The 18,134-nt window shown below is 46.4% G+C and overlaps 1 protein-coding gene across 6 annotated transcripts in view; it reads right to left on the reverse strand.

Moving 5' to 3' along the window:
• The window catches only part of bcar3 (BCAR3 adaptor protein, NSP family member), a 57,881-nt gene continuing 39,747 nt past the window's right edge, over nucleotides 1–18,134 (reverse strand). For 2 of the 6 annotated variants that reach the window (XM_076989653.1, XM_076989656.1), the window contains 9 exons: nucleotides 8,443–8,571; nucleotides 5,537–5,976; nucleotides 5,091–5,191; nucleotides 3,837–4,573; nucleotides 3,068–3,183; nucleotides 1,706–1,877; nucleotides 1,463–1,574; nucleotides 1,036–1,242; nucleotides 1–910 (listed from right to left, as the gene is read on the reverse strand). In XM_076989653.1, coding sequence (XP_076845768.1) covers nucleotides 735–910; nucleotides 1,036–1,242; nucleotides 1,463–1,574; nucleotides 1,706–1,877; nucleotides 3,068–3,183; nucleotides 3,837–4,573; nucleotides 5,091–5,191; nucleotides 5,537–5,976; nucleotides 8,443–8,571 — 2,190 coding nt within the window. In that variant the 3' untranslated portion in view covers nucleotides 1–734. Of the gene's footprint in view, nucleotides 911–1,035; nucleotides 1,243–1,462; nucleotides 1,575–1,705; nucleotides 1,878–3,067; nucleotides 3,184–3,836; nucleotides 4,574–5,090; nucleotides 5,192–5,536; nucleotides 5,977–8,442; nucleotides 8,572–15,447; nucleotides 15,818–18,134 lie in introns of those variants that run through there. The other 4 variants (XM_076989659.1, XM_076989658.1, XM_076989657.1 and 1 more) reach the window with 4 other exon arrangements.

Genomic DNA, 18,134 nt, shown 5'->3' on the forward strand with positions numbered 1-18,134 from the left:
TGAGTTAGACATTTTATTTAGACATTTGTCTAGATTTCCTGCAACATTTCACAAAGATATTAAAATTATTTACATGTCAGACATTTAAGAATAAAATATATTACACAGACTACCACTCGCGTGCTTACCTTAGTTACAATTATTTACACCATATATTTATGTTTTGTTTCTGGATACACGGCTGACCAGTGGCAACCTACATAATTTATGATTCTGGATAATTAGCTAGGCACCTGTTTTAATGTACGTGTTCTACACACTCCGAGCACTTTCACTGTGTGCAAACGCAGAACTGTGGTAGTTCTCCTCCATCCATGTATGAACATCTTCCTCTCACCATGTGGCCCTTCAAATAATAAGCTAATCATTTTATTTCCACTTCTAGTAAGCGCATGTTTATTGCTCCATTTCTTAATAAAAACGTCCTCACGCTCCTCTCGGTACATCTCCGTCTTTTTGGGTTACTTCATCTCGTTGCACATGTCAGACTGTCAGAGGTTTGTGGAACAGGAAACCCTGTTGTGCTAAGCATCCCCTCACGAGGGTTGTTTCCAACATTTCAGTGTTGGTGTGCATCTGGATTTAGGTGTACAGTGGTGTCTTTGGGAAGTCCATAGTACAAAAGGTCTCTCTAAAGGAATTCCTTATTCTGCACCAGTTTTAGTACATCACATGGTGATTGTGCAGCTACAAGGATTATTTTGTCTTTTTTTCCGATCTGGGATCCGCTGGCCTCAGAGTTCTGTGTGTTTGACGGGAGGCTCGAGTTTTCTGGACAGCGCGGTCAAAATGAGTTTGAACTTTTCGTATCGTTCGGCCTGGTTCACTGCTGCTCCTCTGCTTCCCCAGAGCAGCCGAAGCTGGAAGTCGGTCTTCAGGATCTCCAGCATGTCCTCATCAGGACGGAAACCTTCCCGAGAAAGAGGAAAGGGCAGTGGTGGATGCATATGAAAACATGATCAGGCTGCACTACAGGAAGAGTAAACTTGCGTAGAGAAAGAGGAGAACAATATGTTGTTTTTGGAAGAGGCTCACCTTGCAGGATGCGTTGCGCGTTGTAGGAGTAGGTGTCGGCGTTGCGCGCAACTGCACGGGCCTCCTCTAGGTGGCGTAGCATGATCTCACAGCCCTGGTCGTTGCTTTCCCAGACCTCCATGCCATCAGAGGCAACTATAGGCCTTTCCATCAGAGTGAGGAGGGGCATGAGGAGGGGCATGGTGGCAGAACTCAGTGGCGCCTCTGCTGGAGAGAACAGAACTGCTAGGTTAAAGACCACCAGTCGTCCCCACTAACATCACAGAAAGGAGCATAAAGAGGCAGACCTGCCCAAGAACTCGGAGATTTAGAGACCCTATTCCCTTCCAGCTTGAGGCGACAGCCCAAACTACAATAATCTGAACCTGGAAGTCAACTGACAATGATAATAAGGAATTTGGTGATGTACAAAAGATCAGAAACTTACCATTTCCTTCATAGAGGCTATTGTAGAACGGTCTGAGGGATTTCTCATAGATAATGGCGGTCTGCGTGTATTTTCTGCGTAGGGTGGTCCATGTGTGATCCAGTCTTGTGATCTGTGCGCATATCAAAGAGACTTACTTCAGTCTTACCACACAGCAGTCCTTCTGAATCCTTTATCTTTCGAGGTAACCTCAGTGCCCCGCCCCCCCTGTGAGGTAGCTGGGGCAGTGCTGGTGGGCTCTACCTGAGGCATGTCCAGTGCTTTCATTACGGAGGAGAAGGCATAAAGGTCTCCCATGGAGTCTTTCAGTTCCACAGCAACCAGAATGATCCGGTTTAGCGTGGCTGCTCTCTCCTCCAAGCTTCCTGTACATCCCAGAATGTCCACGGCAACACCAATCGCCATGCTGTTATGCCTGCGTTTGAAAAATAAGGATAATTTAAATATTTGTAATTTACATGAAATTGAGGGAATTCCATATGAATCTACAATATTGCTACCCTAACAATTAAGGATTTATATTTTCTAGTCATAAAAATAAAACATTACAAAGAGTTTACAAAGACTAGTATTAAATTTATGTATTATTGAATAATTGTTTAAAATTTAGTTTATCGAGGGTTAATGTTTAGGTCATAAACACCCTTAGTCATTAATAAGCAGTATTACATATAAACATAACAGGGGGCTCTTCAGTACTAGTACCATGGTGCCATTCTACACTAGGGTTAGGGTTTTATAAGACCACCTTTATCAAAATTAGAAAAGGACAGAAGTGGTCTGGGAACATTCGCTCATTTCATTTCATAGGTTCATTTCTGAACAACAGGACGTCCTGCTGGTGGTTAAATGGCAGTGAATTATCAACAAACGTCTGATGTGATGGAGAAGACGACGTGGGATACCAACAAGATCTTAGATATAACTTAGAGGAATTAATGAATCTTAGATGAAGATCAAGCAACAGGTCATACTTATGTATGTATTATAACTGCTTAATAACTGTTTTAATTGTATTCAACTAAAATAATGACAACTGATAGTAGTTTTACCCTTAGGCGTTTTTGTGAATGGATAATAAAATACAATAGGGTGACCAAACGTCCGTATTTCCCGGGACATGTCCGTATTTCACGTCCTGTCCCGGGCGTCCCGGGATATTTTTTAAAACTGTGGAAATGTCCTGGTTTTTAAATTATGTTAATCGGGCCATTAATTCTACAGGCACTAGACCCTGAGCACGGCGCTGTATGACACGGAATCCCTGAGCCTCATCAGTTGAGCCTCATCATACTCAACTGGCGGAGAACCAACAACTTACGTTCGCCGCCCCCCCCCGCTCAACAACTTACACACAGTGTCCTGGTTTTCCCAAACAAAAATATGGTCACCCTAAAATACAATCACAACTGCAAAGCAGAGTGGAAAAACACATAATCATTACAATATTGTGTCTTTGAAAACGTGTCAAGGTTCTTGCTACTTTTCTGAAGAAAGAAAGAGTAACTTGAAGCTGACGGATGTCATGTGGCATATGCTAACTTTTACTGCGTCGTCTGTGTGAGCGCCATCAGACGCGTTGCAGACAGAGAGGAAGGCGCTTACCTCTCCATCAGATCCTGACGGAGTTGCTTCCCATGAGGAAGCGTCACGAGTTCCAGCCCGGAGGTCACACCCATCTGACCTTTCATCTCCTCGGAAACATTCAGTATCCTGGCAACCTTAAAATGCATATAGCAGTGCATGAACATGGAGCCAGAATGTGCAAAGGAAAAATCTCAAATATTGGTAAATTTACCCTCAAAGATGGAACCAGTAGATAATCATTGTGTTTGTTTTCATGGGTGGGTTCTGGGGTGGATTTAATCCAATGGTTGATATAAATAGTCTCTTTAATCTAATTTACACATATTCAAATGTTCTGCCTTCCCTCAACTTTAAAGAGCACACCAGACAGATGTCTTTTTATCGCAATAATAACACTTTGTGCTCCTGGGTGAATCTTCTTCATGCTTTGCATTTAGCCCTATTGTGTAGTGCTGTCACCCACGTGGACTCTTCCCCGTTTGGGACTCCACCAGGCTGGCAAGAAGAACGAGTCTCTAACGTGGTGTCTGAACATGAGGATGAGTCATATGGAGATGCTAATTATGGACCTGTCACTACTGATTGCAGTCAGGGTTAGGGTGTGGAAGGCTTGGTTATCCTTTGCTGTTTCATTAGTATTTCCATGGCTGGTGGGTTGCCTTTTAAAAGCTGATACAAGGTTTTCACTGGTAGGCTTAGCAACTTCTCACCAGTTTCTGACTGGTAGGCTTAGCAACGTCTTACCAAAACAACCTGACACTGCACTGACATGGTCTGGTAATCTTACCTCACAGTCTACTAGCAGGATGTGCTTGGCAATGGTCTTGGGGTCCTGACTGACCAGAAGTTCTTTGGCTCTCTTCAGCACCGACATCTCCAGCGGCTTATTCTCAGCGGGCAGGAGCCTGAACGCGACGTCTCCCGGCCTGAATGCAGACGCTGTCTCAAACAGGGGCCGCCGGAAACCCGGAACCTTCCTGCCGTCTTTTTCGGGTGCCTTTCGGGCCACGCAGCTATGCTCTTCCTCCCACTCCTCGTCATCCTCCTCGCTGCCATCCTCCAGGGCCTTGATGGCATGGTGGTAGGAACTGCGATCCAGCTTCAGGCTTCCACCACTCCTCCTGTTGTCCTCCATCTTCAACCTCTGCACGTAGCCGTTCGGGTCGGCCCGCGGGCCGCCCATCGGCTCCCACGGCGCTGGGCTGCAGGGGCCCGGCTCAAAGTAGCCCAGCGCCGGGCTGACCGGGCCGGCCGCGTGCCGCTGGGCCGGATCGGCCGTAGTGGCGCGGGCCTGCAGGCGCGGTGATCGGGGGAGCCTTGCAGATGGCACTTTGCTGGGTTTAGGGGGGGGTTTGGGGAACAGCTGACTGTCAGAACCCCGAATGGCCTCACCGGCCTGGCTCTCAAAGGCCATCCTGCGTGGCACTGTGGGGCTGAGGGCGGGCTCGCTGCCCGTCCTGAACACAGGGGACCTGGGACACGACTGGAGCTCCATATGGTGTGTCTGGACCTGAGGCTTGGAGCCTGGAAGCAGGAGAGGACACATTAATTATTTATCTATTTACTTATTCATTATCATCACCGAGAGCCCTTTACAAAAAGCTGCACTGAACGCGAGGAGAGAGATTCAGTCTCTCTTCGCAATGTGCTGAAAGCAGCTAAAGTAGACCAGGGAAATTTCAGTTCCAGGCTTCAATGCATAATACCAAGCTGCAAATTGCTGTCAGTTGGAATTACACGGGCCCAAAATGATTTTTCTGCTTCTTCTCCTTTCTAATTCACTCTGCGTAAGATTCCTTTACAAAGCAATTATTTAGCATTCCAAGTCCAGCGTCTCTGTTCACACACTCTCACGTTCTAGCCCTCTGAAACTCTGCGTCAAAGGTAGGACGCCACATTGACTTTGAAAAGAACTTCGGCCGCAGAGCGAGTGTGCGAGGAGGAAAATGAGCGGTTTTCCGGGCTGTCAGCAGGGCCGGCCATCAGCGGGGAGGCACGACAGGGCGTCAGGAGGGATGAAAGTGGACAGGGGCGTGCTCACCTAGCGGAAGGAAGCTCTCGGACTGATGGGTCTTCAGCGGCCGTCTCCTGTCCTGAACGTGGTTCAGACACGCTGGCTGACTCCCGCACTTGTCTTTAGTGCTGTGAAGGACAGAGACAGGAACGTTTGGTGCTGAGAAGAGGAGCCTCCGCCAGACTCACTACCGTGAAATATAGCAGTCAATTTGATGCATGCTCTGCTTCTGTGTGTGTGTGTGCTGCCTCTGTTCAATATAACCTTGTAATTTTGTTGGGGTGTTTTGTTTTTTTTCTCATTAGGCATTGTGTGTTAGAAGCTTCCACTCCATCTTTATCTACATATGATATTTCTGTGCATTTTCTGGTAAATTCTCGGTATTCTATATCTGTGCAAACTCTTGGTGTGCTAAAATATACAACTGGAGCTGAGGTGTCTACAGTGATGCACGTCACAACCTCGTTCCTCACCTCAGAAGATTCCCACGGCTGAGGGTGTGATCTGGGACGTGTCCGTTCATGATGTTCAAGCTCAGACGCTTGGATGTCTGGTTCTTCCTTTCCCTTTGGCCGGCCTCCACACGTGCCCCTCCCACCCCGTACTTCTCCTCCAAGCACCTGAGGGGCAGGGTCCGGTTGATGGGCTGGAAGATGATGGCCCCCACTACCTCGGAGACGGGCTGACGGTTGCCCACGTAGTACCTCACCAGGGCAGGGACGCTGTCGTATCCCTCCGCCTCGAACAGGTACTGCACCCTTGAGTAGGACTCGTTCATGATCACCACCTGCTTGTTGATCTTAAAGTGCTGGGGACTGTTCTTCCACTGGCAGGTCAGGACATAGTTCCCCGGGCTGGAGAGAGAGTCTCTGATCAGGAAGTCTCCATCCCGCTGAATCAGGTTCTCAGCCACCTGAAGAAAGACAGAAGGTCATACTGGAGATGCTTTTCCATCTCCTAAAAATAGTTTTTTGTTTTTTTTTTTCATTTGTGCGGTCATCTTTGTGTCCTCATTTACATATTATCACTAACACACCAGACTCCATATATTAGCTAAGGTTTAATAGTTTGTTCACCATTCCAAATACCCTTTCGTGCAATTTTACAGCTTGCTGAATTTGATACCTACTTCAAATAAAATCACTTGCTAGGCTTGTAAATCAGGACATTACCAGTAATACTGCCAGCAGCACAAGATATTTCAACAATCTTGTGTTGCTGGTTTTAATTGGTTTCAGGCGTATACTGCTGCCAAATGTTCTTTGCTGTTGAAAAAATAAAAGATAAAAATCTTTGACCGTTGGGCTATTATGTGCGGCAGTGATACACAAGTCATTGTTGGGGAAGTTTTTGAAGACTCTTAAACTTTCCTCAATCTCTCCAATTTACTTTTTGATTACTTAAATACAATATTTGTTGTTCAGTTTTTCATTTGGAGGGGTGCTGATTAATTGGAAAAATAAACAAGTCAAAGTTCTGCTGTCCAGAACATCACAACCTAGACATGAGGGGGGAGGGGGGCAGGAAGTGAGTTGTTAAACCTTGTTAAGATTTCTTCACTATATGAACCAAGACTTACTCCAGACTCTGTCTATGAGCAGTGACTGTTGGAAGGGAAAGACTGTACCTCACACTGCTTCCTTTTACAAACACTTAAAACAGATGAGAGCTGAGACAGTATTGAGAATGACACAAAGGGAGAGGGAGAAAGAGAGACCTCTTCCCAAATGGACCTACCAAAATTTTATAATCTTAACAACTAATTATTGGTCAGAAACGAGGGGTTGGGGGTGGGCCGTGAAATTCGCTTATACACACTTTCTGTACACGCAATCATCGTAAAATCATGGAAACATTTCAGTGTTTTAGTGTAAACTTCAAAGTGTTACATTGCTGGATTTAGTTTGGTCATGTATAACTGGGTTCCAGCAGCTAGTCAGGTGATCATGCTAATGTGATGAAACCTGTCGTAGGTTATAACAGGCTACATCTGTTCTCCACATCTCCCCCCCAATGTCCATGTTTAATGTGGATGACTGAACAAATTATGATTCAAGCTACCGTCTTACAGTAAACTGGTTGTTTCAGTTTTGTAACTGTAACTTTGTAATACAGGTTGTTACCTGCCTACTGCTACATAAAATTAGTGTCATACAGGAAATAATCCTTCACTCTCATCCCCAGCACATTTTCCTCTTTCACTTTTATGACACATACTCCACCCAACCCTTTAGAAATCACCGTCCCTGCCATGTGCAGAAATGGCGATAGAATCGATGAATGATCCTTCCCTTTTATACGGTTTGTTTGGTCAGCCTCACCTGAGGATTTGTGACCGCTGCTATGTGTGCAAGCTCTGCTGAGCTCTGACTGTTCAGTAATGCATGATCGAAAGGTGTGTGGAGCTCAGGGTCTCCCCTTCCACACCGCTGACTAACACACACTCATACAGGACATCATAGACATGGTAGTCGTGATGATTGCGATGTGATGAATGCTATGAATACGAGATGTCTGTTTAAATGTCTCCCTGGTCATACCAGTGATTTAGTAGAGCCATGTTTAGTGTGTAAGCAACATACCTGGAATGCCCCTGGACATTGTATAATATAGTATTATACTAATATTGTATATTAGTATCATTCTAACCAATAACTGACTATGCTGTTTTAGCGATCTAAAATAAGAGGAGCCTGAGACACCAAACCTTTCAGCATCTTTGTGTACTTTCCATTAAATGTTGCTCAACCTGTTCTGGGCCGGTTTGGCTACTGTGGACTGAGTAATACACAGAAATTGCAAACTGAACTCAGTTTGTTTCTAGTTTACCCATAAGAGCATAATAAGGTACGTCGGGAACACCAACGGGCCTGTCCCATCGTAACACTCTTCTTCCAACGTGGCCAGCTAGCAGCACACGGCCTTCAAATGAAACGTTGGGAGCAGCAGAAAAGTCTCACTGAGAAGGTTTTTAAGAGCTAAGCAATACGGCTTATTTTTATACAACAAAATAAAACGAGGTTTAGGGATTGCTGGCCAAATCATGCGTCAAGGGTGGCTGTTTGCAACAGCCACATGCTTCCATTTCATTATCATTTTTCACAAAGAGACTGAATGTTCCTCTGCCAGAGAGAAGGCATGACCCACGAGTCGTTCCACACCAGTAAACAAACAGCCGTCCAAAAACCCTGACCAAAAAAACATGAGTGGTTGTCCCTACGACCCAACACCTACAATTCCGAACCACTCTAGCCTGTCCTATAGGACACAACACATAAAAACCCCCATACAGCAGTTATCCTCAAGCAGTAAGCAGCAACTTTTCACCTCATCCAGATCACAGATGAGGTGTCCAGGCTGGTGCCCTGTGTGGGTATACCTGTCTGGGGATGGCTCCATGGTACCAGGCGTGGCTGCGTGGCTCCTCGCCGCACTGTTTCAGCTCCTCCTCCAGCTCCCTGCGCAGCTTCTCCGGAGGTCCGTCCATGATGTACTTGTCCCGGGAGAACTGCACATAGATAGGAACAACAGAGCCCTTCAGAGACCTCAGTGCCATCCTGGTGTAGTAGACACGCCGCACGCGTGATGGGCCCAGGCAGCACGCCTCACACTTCTCTCCCTCACGCTTCTCTCCCTCACGCTTCTCTCCCTCACTCTTCCCCTTCTCCTTCCTCTGCCTCTCTGTTTCTGTCTTTCTCTAGATGTGACTGAGTGACGGAAAGACCTGTTCTGTTCTCAGGGCGGGTCATTTCCATGACTCTAAAGCCCCTCCCCCTTTTTCTTTGTTCCCGCCTCCTGTGGGCCCTGAGACATACCCTGCCCTTACCTGCAGGCACACATTCACACACACACAAACACACAAACTCGCTGGTTCCTGCTCTGCAGTGTGACTCATTTTGGGAATGGATGACTGAATCACAGAAGGGTTTTGTAATACCGGAAGGGACCGGAAGGGAATTATATTATCAATGGACTGTTTACAGGAAATCAGTGTTCTCCAGAACCAATAAAGTTTCATTATCGTAGTGAAACGCGCCTCTTACTAGAATCAACAGGGTTCACCAGTATTAGTAGCATTAATATTTTTCTACTAAAAAAAATATTTCAGTTAATATATATCAACAGAAATAACCATAACCAACAGAAATATGTGCCATCATATAGCCCTCCACATACACAACATCAATCCCAGAACAACCACAAACCTTTACAGTCACAGTGTTACTGCACTTTGACCTTTGACACATGGGGACTACTGGCCCCGTGTGTATGTCTTAGGGTTACAGCTTCTGGGAACAGAGCTCTTAAAATTAGGCTTAGAACTGAACAAATCTTGTACCAATTTGTTTATTTTTTACCTCCTCCTGAGTCCATTTTGGGAAAGAAATATGTGCTGTTTGACAGAGACCATAATCATGCATTTCTATAAGTATCTCCCTGCTGGGAAGAAAACTGCTCCATCTAAGATGAGAAGTTGAAGAAGTTTGTGCGTCTTGGTCCTTTCAGTTAAGTTTTGAGAATGCTGACTATGTGCGGTCCCCCAACCTCAGAGACCTGAAGCAGCTTCACGCTCACCACAGCCGTGGGACGCACCGTGGCCATCGCCGCTTAACCTCGGGCTAAATCTGCACACGGAGAGTCCCCACCACTCCACACTGAGGTTCCCGTAGCGCTATGAGATGAATGTCAAATAAAACGGGAGTGAGAGTGTGTGTGTGTGTGTGTGTGTGTGTGTGTGTATGTGTGTGTGTGTGTGTGTGTGTGTGTTTGCATCAAAACTCCAATTGATCAAGTAAATGCAGGAGTAGGCGTGTCAGCAGGTGTGTTTAATGAGCCTCGTGCTCTTCCTCATGCGCGGACCTAGCCGCCTTTGGCCAGGATATTTTATTAGCGCTGCTCATTTGAGAGAGAGAGAGTGAATGTCCTTTAGCCTTGTAGCTTAAAATAGCTTTTATAGTCTGATGAACTGGTGGTCTGGTGCTCTTAAGCCTGGCGGTGTGCCCAGCTATTACCACTTGTGATGATGTCACTGTTTCAAGGTCCCGATGTCATGTTTATGTGCTTAGTGTGACATGCAGCGGCATTCAGATTGTGACCTATCAAGTGTGGCGATAAAATACACGCAGAAGGAGAGAGTCCGCTCATAAGCAGAACCACATTCTGCTGCAAACAAACAAATGAGGGGTCAAACCCAGGGGTCGTGTATACCGTCTTAAACGTACACACGATGCCTCTAATGCCATCCGATCCACCAATCAAAGTGGAGGATGAGAAACGAGAGACAACGAGGAGGGTACCGCGGGGTGAAGGGGCAGCTGTCCCACCACCCACACCTCTCCCAGAGGGGCCGACAGCCGGGGCGGTGGAGTTTGAACTTCAGCCCAGCCTCGTGTGCTCTAGCGCAGGCCACCGCTCCCTGTCAGGCGTGGGGAGCGAGGAGTAGGACCATGGGCTGGAGACAGACTCTCCAGAGGTAGCTATGCGCTTGCCTGAGAATAACATATCTAGGAAGAATGGTCCTACATTTCAAGGCAATGAATTGTGTGGTAGGTGTTGTGTCAGGGAATGTAGGTGTGTGGTAGGTGTTGTGTGGTAGGTGTTGTGTCAGGGAATGTAGGTGTGTGGTAGGTGTTGTGTCAGGGAAGTGCTATCAGAATGTTCGTAGATGACAGGTTGTAAACAGTTTGCTGGAAGACTCTGTTTTGCTTTTCAGTTCTGAACTTTAAGCCAAATGTCCACACACACACACACACACATATTACCCTGCAGAGTTCCCACAATTACTGGAGACTGAGACTGAGTCCCAGGATGGCAAAGACAGATTGGAGCAGTATGCACTGGGCTTGGGTTTAGACAGGGTTTAGGAGAGAGAGGTCACGTTATTGTTAGATGACAGCACACTGCAGCATGTAAATGCCTGTCTCTAGGGTGGACCTGTTAGACAGTCAGGCATCAAGAATGCTGACTGGATTTGCACTGTGGAGTAGAACAACTTCAAACTTTGAGTGTCATTGAGATGCAATTAAGCATATTTAAAATTCATAGTAAAAATCCTAGTCAAATGAAATAATTATAAAAAAGTCACAGCGAGTAATTAACTGACATATCAAAGGAACTCTCCATGTCCATACACAGACTTTATTTCTTTTCTTTTTTTGCCATAAATATGGCATATATAGAGACAGTCCTCCCTAGTGCACTTCAGTGATGACTGAAATAAACCCTGATGCCACTGGTGTTGTGGAGGCAGACGGGCGGGGCTCTCTCGCCATGTGGTCAGGACCGGGCCGAGCCAACACCCCACAGGCCACAAATTACAGTGACCAGATGACACATACTTTTACACTGGCTGGAGAAACCATCGCACAGTGGTCGTTTGCACAGTGTCTTTGTAATCACCACGACCACAGCGTCACCAAAAAGTCTTAAGAAGAAGAAAAAAAAAACTCAAAGAAACTGCAGAATGGAAATTCCAAAATTCAAACGATGTTGAGTGTATTTATGCTTTTCTTTTTCCCAGGTTGCTCTGGGGTATAAGAGCTTCATAGCCCTTTGAAGGGCTCCCATGCCAGGGGGCGTGGTTTCTCCGGGCACCTCAAGCACGGGCGTTCAGCAGTATGCCATCACTGAAGCTGCTAATGGCCGCAGGTGTAAACGTTTAAAAATAGCTAAAGTGCGATTACCCAAGAGCGTCTCCGTCTTGCTGGCCGCGCCCCTAACACCTTCAGGAAGACACGTCGGTACTGCACTTAGCCCTCGGATCAATCATCTGAGTGTCTGCTCGTTTAATAACGCTGACATTTATATCAAGTGTGATCTCTGACTCGTCATGCGGAGTCCGTTTGCATGAGTGATCGTGGTGATTCGTTTAAAAGGGCCGGTGTCATCTCTGACACTCTAGCTGTGAGTCAGAAAGCTATTAGCGGTTGCGTTCTGCTCGTGTCTATTGTTGGTCCCTGAGTGTTGAGTTTTTTTTTTTTTTATTGTCATATATGTTTTTTTTTATTGTTTATATGAAAGACTCGGATGAACTAGTCCAATGAAAGGCATGGTTTGATTCTTGTTCATATCCACAAGAAGGATATAATACTACATCACAAACATCCTGAATGACACGCTCAGAGATTTCACATTGAGGTTCAAACATGTCTGAATGTCCTCTCACCGTCACTCAAATCTCCTTTTCCATAATGACCATGTGATGAGTAATTCGCCTGAGCATCAGTTCACATTCCTGTCTCACAGTCCATCAGCACGTTAAACAAGTGCATAAACCATAAAGATGTAAACACAAAAATCGGTTTGAGTGCGACGTGTCACAGAATGCTAACGAGGTCACATGCTAATCACACCCATGTGAATTCAGAGGTTGCGTTTGCTCAAGATGAAACTTTGTAATAATCCCCCTCGTGATTACTTACTTTTGCCTCAAAACTTCCTGTGGAACATAAGGGATAAGCATCAGAAGGGACACTAGGACACCCCAGAGGTTTTGTGGGTAATTAGTGGCCTTTCATGGGTAGTGGTGTAGGGTCTCACCCTTCCTGAGCCAGAGTAAATTGAGAGCACCATCTGAGTCTCCTGCTCTCAGGGGCTCAGAACAGGCCAGACACTTCCAACCACATCACTCCCATTTCTCTGCCCAAGGGAGGCCCAGCTGGTCACCATCACATCTACGTGTGCGCTGTACAGGCTCCGGAAAAGCTCAGGGGAACGTGGGGAATCAGAGAACGGGCTGTGGCCGATGCTCACGGAGGATTTATGGCCCTTTTAAAGTGATTGTGTTTTCTCATCCCTCTGTGGTACAGTACGTAATCTTTGAACCCCCACCTGCTTCAAAAACACAGCCTCATTCAGACATAATCCAGACTTCTCCTTTAGTGCTTGGCCAGGGCATGTAGTTGGTAAATTTGTACATATTGTTTGGATGAAGTGTAATAATGTGGAACCAAAGTCTACTTGAATCATTCCTCTCCAATTCCTCCATGATGACACTCTTTCCTCCTTTTCATTATGCCCATTAGGTTCTGTGTGGTGAATGAATGAATGAATGTTTTCCCATTCATCCATCTATCTATGTTTCCCTTCCCCATCCAGACGTCCCTTCCTGCGTGGTGCTAATCAGAGCTGCTCTGGGCCCATAATGAGAGCAGGCAGTATGGGGATTAGGGCTTAGGGTTGGATCACTGTGGACCACTTTCCAGAATTCCCCCCTAGCACACCACATTTCTGTTATAGATGGAGAAGTATCTTAGTGGCTAAGTGTCTTAGCCTCAGGACTTGGAATTCAAATGAATAACATCGACACGGGGAAGACGGATGCTAATGTAACTGTGTACTGTGGTGAAAGGAATACTACAACTCCCTGTTTTAGCACCCAGGTCTTTCATTTAGAAAAGAGGTCTGGATGAATGGCTGAAAACTTGGCTAGACTAGCAATGGCCACACAGACGGATGAGTACAAGATCCAGATGGGAGCTGGCACACTAACGCAGATCCGTACGGGGCCGCTGTGGAGCCGACGTGCGCTCTGAGCCAGGGGCCCGGTGGCTGATGGGAGCTCGCCAGGATGTGTCAGCAGCTCTTCGGTGGGCTGCCAGTCACAGGGCTTCACACGGTCCCCGGGCCCCTCTGAGCTCACGCTTCTGTCACACTCCTGGACCCAAGTGCCACTTGTGGGGTGAGCAAGCTGGTGAAGTGTGTTCAGCGTGCGTGTGGGTGGAGCGGACGGGGGTGGGGGTCCCAGATGGAGCATGAGACAGATGCAAATGAGGAGGCCACTTATTTGAGTAGGTGAACATGACATAGGGGAGGAGGGGGGCGTAGGACAAACGCAGACTGTGGGGGTGGGGCTTCAGTGAAACACATCCACCAGGGGGCAGTATAGCAGTGTGGTAAGGCAGAGCTGCTCGCTCTCCGGTGCGCTCACGCCCACCCACACACACACGCCACCCAGCTCGCGTTTGCCCAGAGGAAACGAACTTGGGGATCGTCCCGCTACAGAGTTGCCCCTTCATGGCCCGGTCCTCTACATTGCTGGATCCGGTCTGAATAAAGGGTTCATGCAGTGGACGTGAACACTGCCTGCTCTGTCTGCCTCACTCCCCCTGACCCCCACACCAGCCCAACGTCACACCATATACTGGACGTCTCCATGACAACACTGCTCTATATTTAGAAACCCCCCCCACCACCCCCCCAAAAAAAAACAGCCCCAAAAATCTGAGAAGATCTTCAGACACTGCCAAGGTCCAGTGGGCCAGCTGACCAGACGCTAGTGATAACACACACCCTGCTATTTCTCGACAAACTGCTCAGTAATTCTATAATATGGATTACTGAGATTCTTCTGAAGGATTACCCCAGGTAGCCCTAACAAACCTGGTCTCCTTCTCACATTGTCTGCAGTTTTACTCTGACTCTTAACGGAGTTCCACGCCAGCGGTGCAGACGCTGTTGGATGGCACAGAAGAGAGGAGGTAGTGCATTGAACACTTTGCCTGCCGAAAAATATAAATAATTCAATATGCATGTTCTCAAGGTTTCCAGCTGTATGCGGTAGATTCTGTGCGTCCCAAGTGCTTCTGAACTACAGCCTGGCTTCAGTTTTTGTCTTTACATTCAGGCTATTAATAAACAGTTTATTTTAGTGCATTATGACCCATAGGGTCATCTTATATTACAAGCTAGCATCATATCTATATAAACGCATAAGGAACAAATATAGAGCCGGCTATTTCAGGTGCTGCATCCAATACATGGAACATGTCCTAAATAGTTTTCCCAAGCCGTGATCAAACAGACTGATAACTGGACTGTTGTTCACACCGAGGGTCAGCTCAAAGCAGATATAGTTTAAAAAGTATATATTATCTACTATATACTATATTATCTACTATCTAATATATACTATATACTATGTACTTCATACTATGAAGAAAGAATTGACATTGTTTAAATGCTATAGCCACGATGCTGAAGAATGTGTGTAACACAGACACACCCACACACTCAAACCCTCCAGTGCATCTGAAGGAGGGGTAGACGTCTGGCACACGCCACACTGTAACAGAAGCAGCATCTTAAGAGCCAGACTCAAGACTGGCACAGTAACCTGCTTTTAACTACATATCCCCTCCACTCTCTAGAGGTCACACTCCTCCAGGTGCTACCCCAGCCCGGCCAAGTGCACGTCAGCCTCACACACACACACACACACACACACACACAACAGCCACAACTTGCATGCCACGTGTCTGCGAAAATGAACTAAATTTACTTTGAAGTGGGAAAGCCCCAATGCAATACCAAGATTGTTGCAATATTACTATATAGAGGCAGTTGTGAGTCTTTTTGGGGCATATGTAAAGTGTCTGATACTGACCCAATCTGGAGCGAGGCTGTCGCTCACCTTGGCCCCGATGACGGAGCTCCTCTGGTAGACGCAGCACAGGGCTGCTGTGATGGTCCTCAGCACACTGCATCTCTCAGACATTTCTCCAACTCTCAACACTTCCACAGTCTTTGCAGTTAAGTTGTGTGCACCTGCTGATGTCCAAAACTCACATGCTCACTGCAGTCCCCGACGCACTCATCTTTGGGAGCTTGTGCGCTGTGTGTGTGTGTGTGTGTGTGTGTGTGTCTGTGTGTGTGTGTGTGTGTGGTAGCAGCTCAGCCTAACACCGTGAGTGCGCGTGTGTGTATGAGGCCAGCCTTGCATATGCTGTCCCATGCTGTTGCTCTCAGCCCCGGACTGTCCATGTATGGAGTTATGCTTTTCCCATGTGATCCTAGCATACAGCCAATCAAATCACAGCCATCTGTAGTTACTTCACAGTCAACCTCTTAGCCACACCTCCCAACTCTCAGGAAGGGGGAGACGAGGGGTGAAAGAAGGAAAGAGGAAGGGAGAACGTGAAAGAGAGAAAAAGAGGTTTTTAGCTCTTTGTGGGGACTGAATGTCCCTACAATGAAGAAAACTACTAGAAATGAGATACTATGAGTATATGTGTAACCCCCACGAAGTAGAGTTTATGTACATCTACATACACGAGTGGATAGAAATACAGCTCAAAAAGAGAATAATGAAATATACATGGGCACATTCTGTGGGTGGGGGTGAGGAACAGGGCACGAAAGCTCGCAAGAAAGGGCTAGTAAGGGGCGGGGGGGGGCAGAAGGGTCTGAGAGAGGCTGCTTCTATAACCCACCTAAGAAAAAGTACCTTGTTGAGAAGCTGGGAAGTCTAGTCCTCCTTTTAGACTCATTACTGATCAATGGCCTCTGTTATGGTTACGCCTGGAGATGTGTGGAGCTTGGGTTATTATATTTAACCATAACGACTTCTGATTCACCAAAAGATGAAGAACTATGTATTTCTTTGCCAATAATATTTTTTATAGATTTTAATATTTAGATATTCATATATAATAGTTTCCCAATGGTTACTTTACGATACAGTTGAATGCTTTTTTTGTTGCATAATCTCACTCAGACCAAATAGTGCTGGACACACAGTAGTCTCATGACTTCCAGAGCCCACAAGTTAATTAAAGTGTTACTTAAGGTGGTAAAGGTTTAAGTCTTGTCCAATCACTGTGTTGATTAAAGCAAGGAGACTATCATATTTGAAGACTACAGACATTGAAATGTATATCTTTCAATATTAGAAGTTAGAAGTTCACGAGTCATACAAATGTAAATGTTAAATTTCTTTTGAAATTCAAATTTGTCCTGCTTCAGGCTGGCTGACCCTTGCCTGTGCATAATTTTAGCATAACATAAAAATGACAGTATTATTATGCCATGAACACAAAAACATAAAGCATTTAAATGTTAATCCAGTCTCTATTTATCTAAATAACTCTTTTCAGGAACAGGATTTCACATCAAACATTTTCTAAATCTTAATATCACTCCATCGCTTTTGACATTTAAAGCTCATTCCTAAAGAGCAGTGAAAGCTTCTCCCGTGAAGCATTACAAACCAGATGAGGCACTGAAGAGAAGCGGTGTGATCGGGTGTGACAGGCCCGCACCCGTGGGAGCAGGACCACAGCGCAGCGTCTGCCCCGTCTGCACGGCCGCAACTCAGAGGGGAGGGGGTTCGAGTGTGGGGGCATCCCTCCGGGAGGGGGGGGCTCTCCGTCTCCCCCAGCTGGCCTGATCCGTGGCAGGGAGACCGGGGGACCGGCAGGGCCACAGGGGGCTTTGAACGGCCACATGACCGTCACTCAGACGCTAACGCACCGGCCGTTCGCATGCAGACGAACAAGCACTTAGTGTTATTGCCTGAGCGCAGCTAGCTGGCTAAGTGGAGGGACTGTGTCTCGTCGGGAGCAGACAAGGACTTTCTCTTGATTAGCCCGTTTGGTAAGAGCATTAGAGATTCTGTCCTTTCACTGAATTGAGAGCTGGAATGAGTGTAAGGAGACATTCTAAAGACATGGAGATTAAAACACATAACTATTTTGTTTCCAGTTTGCTTGCAAAACAATCGACTGGGCCTGGATTAGCTCATGTAAACTCAACACAGTGCACTCACTATAGTGCAGTATACTCCTGCACCCATACATGTGCACACACATACACCAACTAATGATTTCAGGGTGTGCATTATTAATTACCCGACACGATACAGTACATCCGTTGGCTCAGGGCAAAGACTTTTGGCGCTGCCCACAGAGGACAACATCTCTGTGTTAAAGAAGGAAGAAAAAGCAAACAGAGAAGCATAATTATACACCAGAAAAAACAGCGATGAGGGAAAAGTATGCCTGTCTAATAATACGAGAGAAAAGTTCAGCTAGACTGTTTTAATTACAGCAGAGCCATTTGTGGATGCAAAAAGTTGCATGTCTAACAGCTATCTTCTGTCCCCCAACCCCACCTCCCTCCCCACACACACACACACACTTCACCCCCTAGATCACTCTTAAGAGGTAAACAAAGACATTATGGCTGGCTGGCACACCCTTGGAACTATTCTGGAATGTTCTCCCAGAGGGTCAGCTCCTAAACTAGCTAATTACAGTCAATAAAGCGGCAGAGTCCTGCGAGCAAATACATTTT

The sequence above is a fragment of the Brachyhypopomus gauderio genome, unplaced genomic scaffold, assembly GCF_052324685.1.
Source record: "Brachyhypopomus gauderio isolate BG-103 unplaced genomic scaffold, BGAUD_0.2 sc69, whole genome shotgun sequence".
NCBI classification, from domain to species: Eukaryota; Metazoa; Chordata; class Actinopteri; order Gymnotiformes; family Hypopomidae; genus Brachyhypopomus; species Brachyhypopomus gauderio.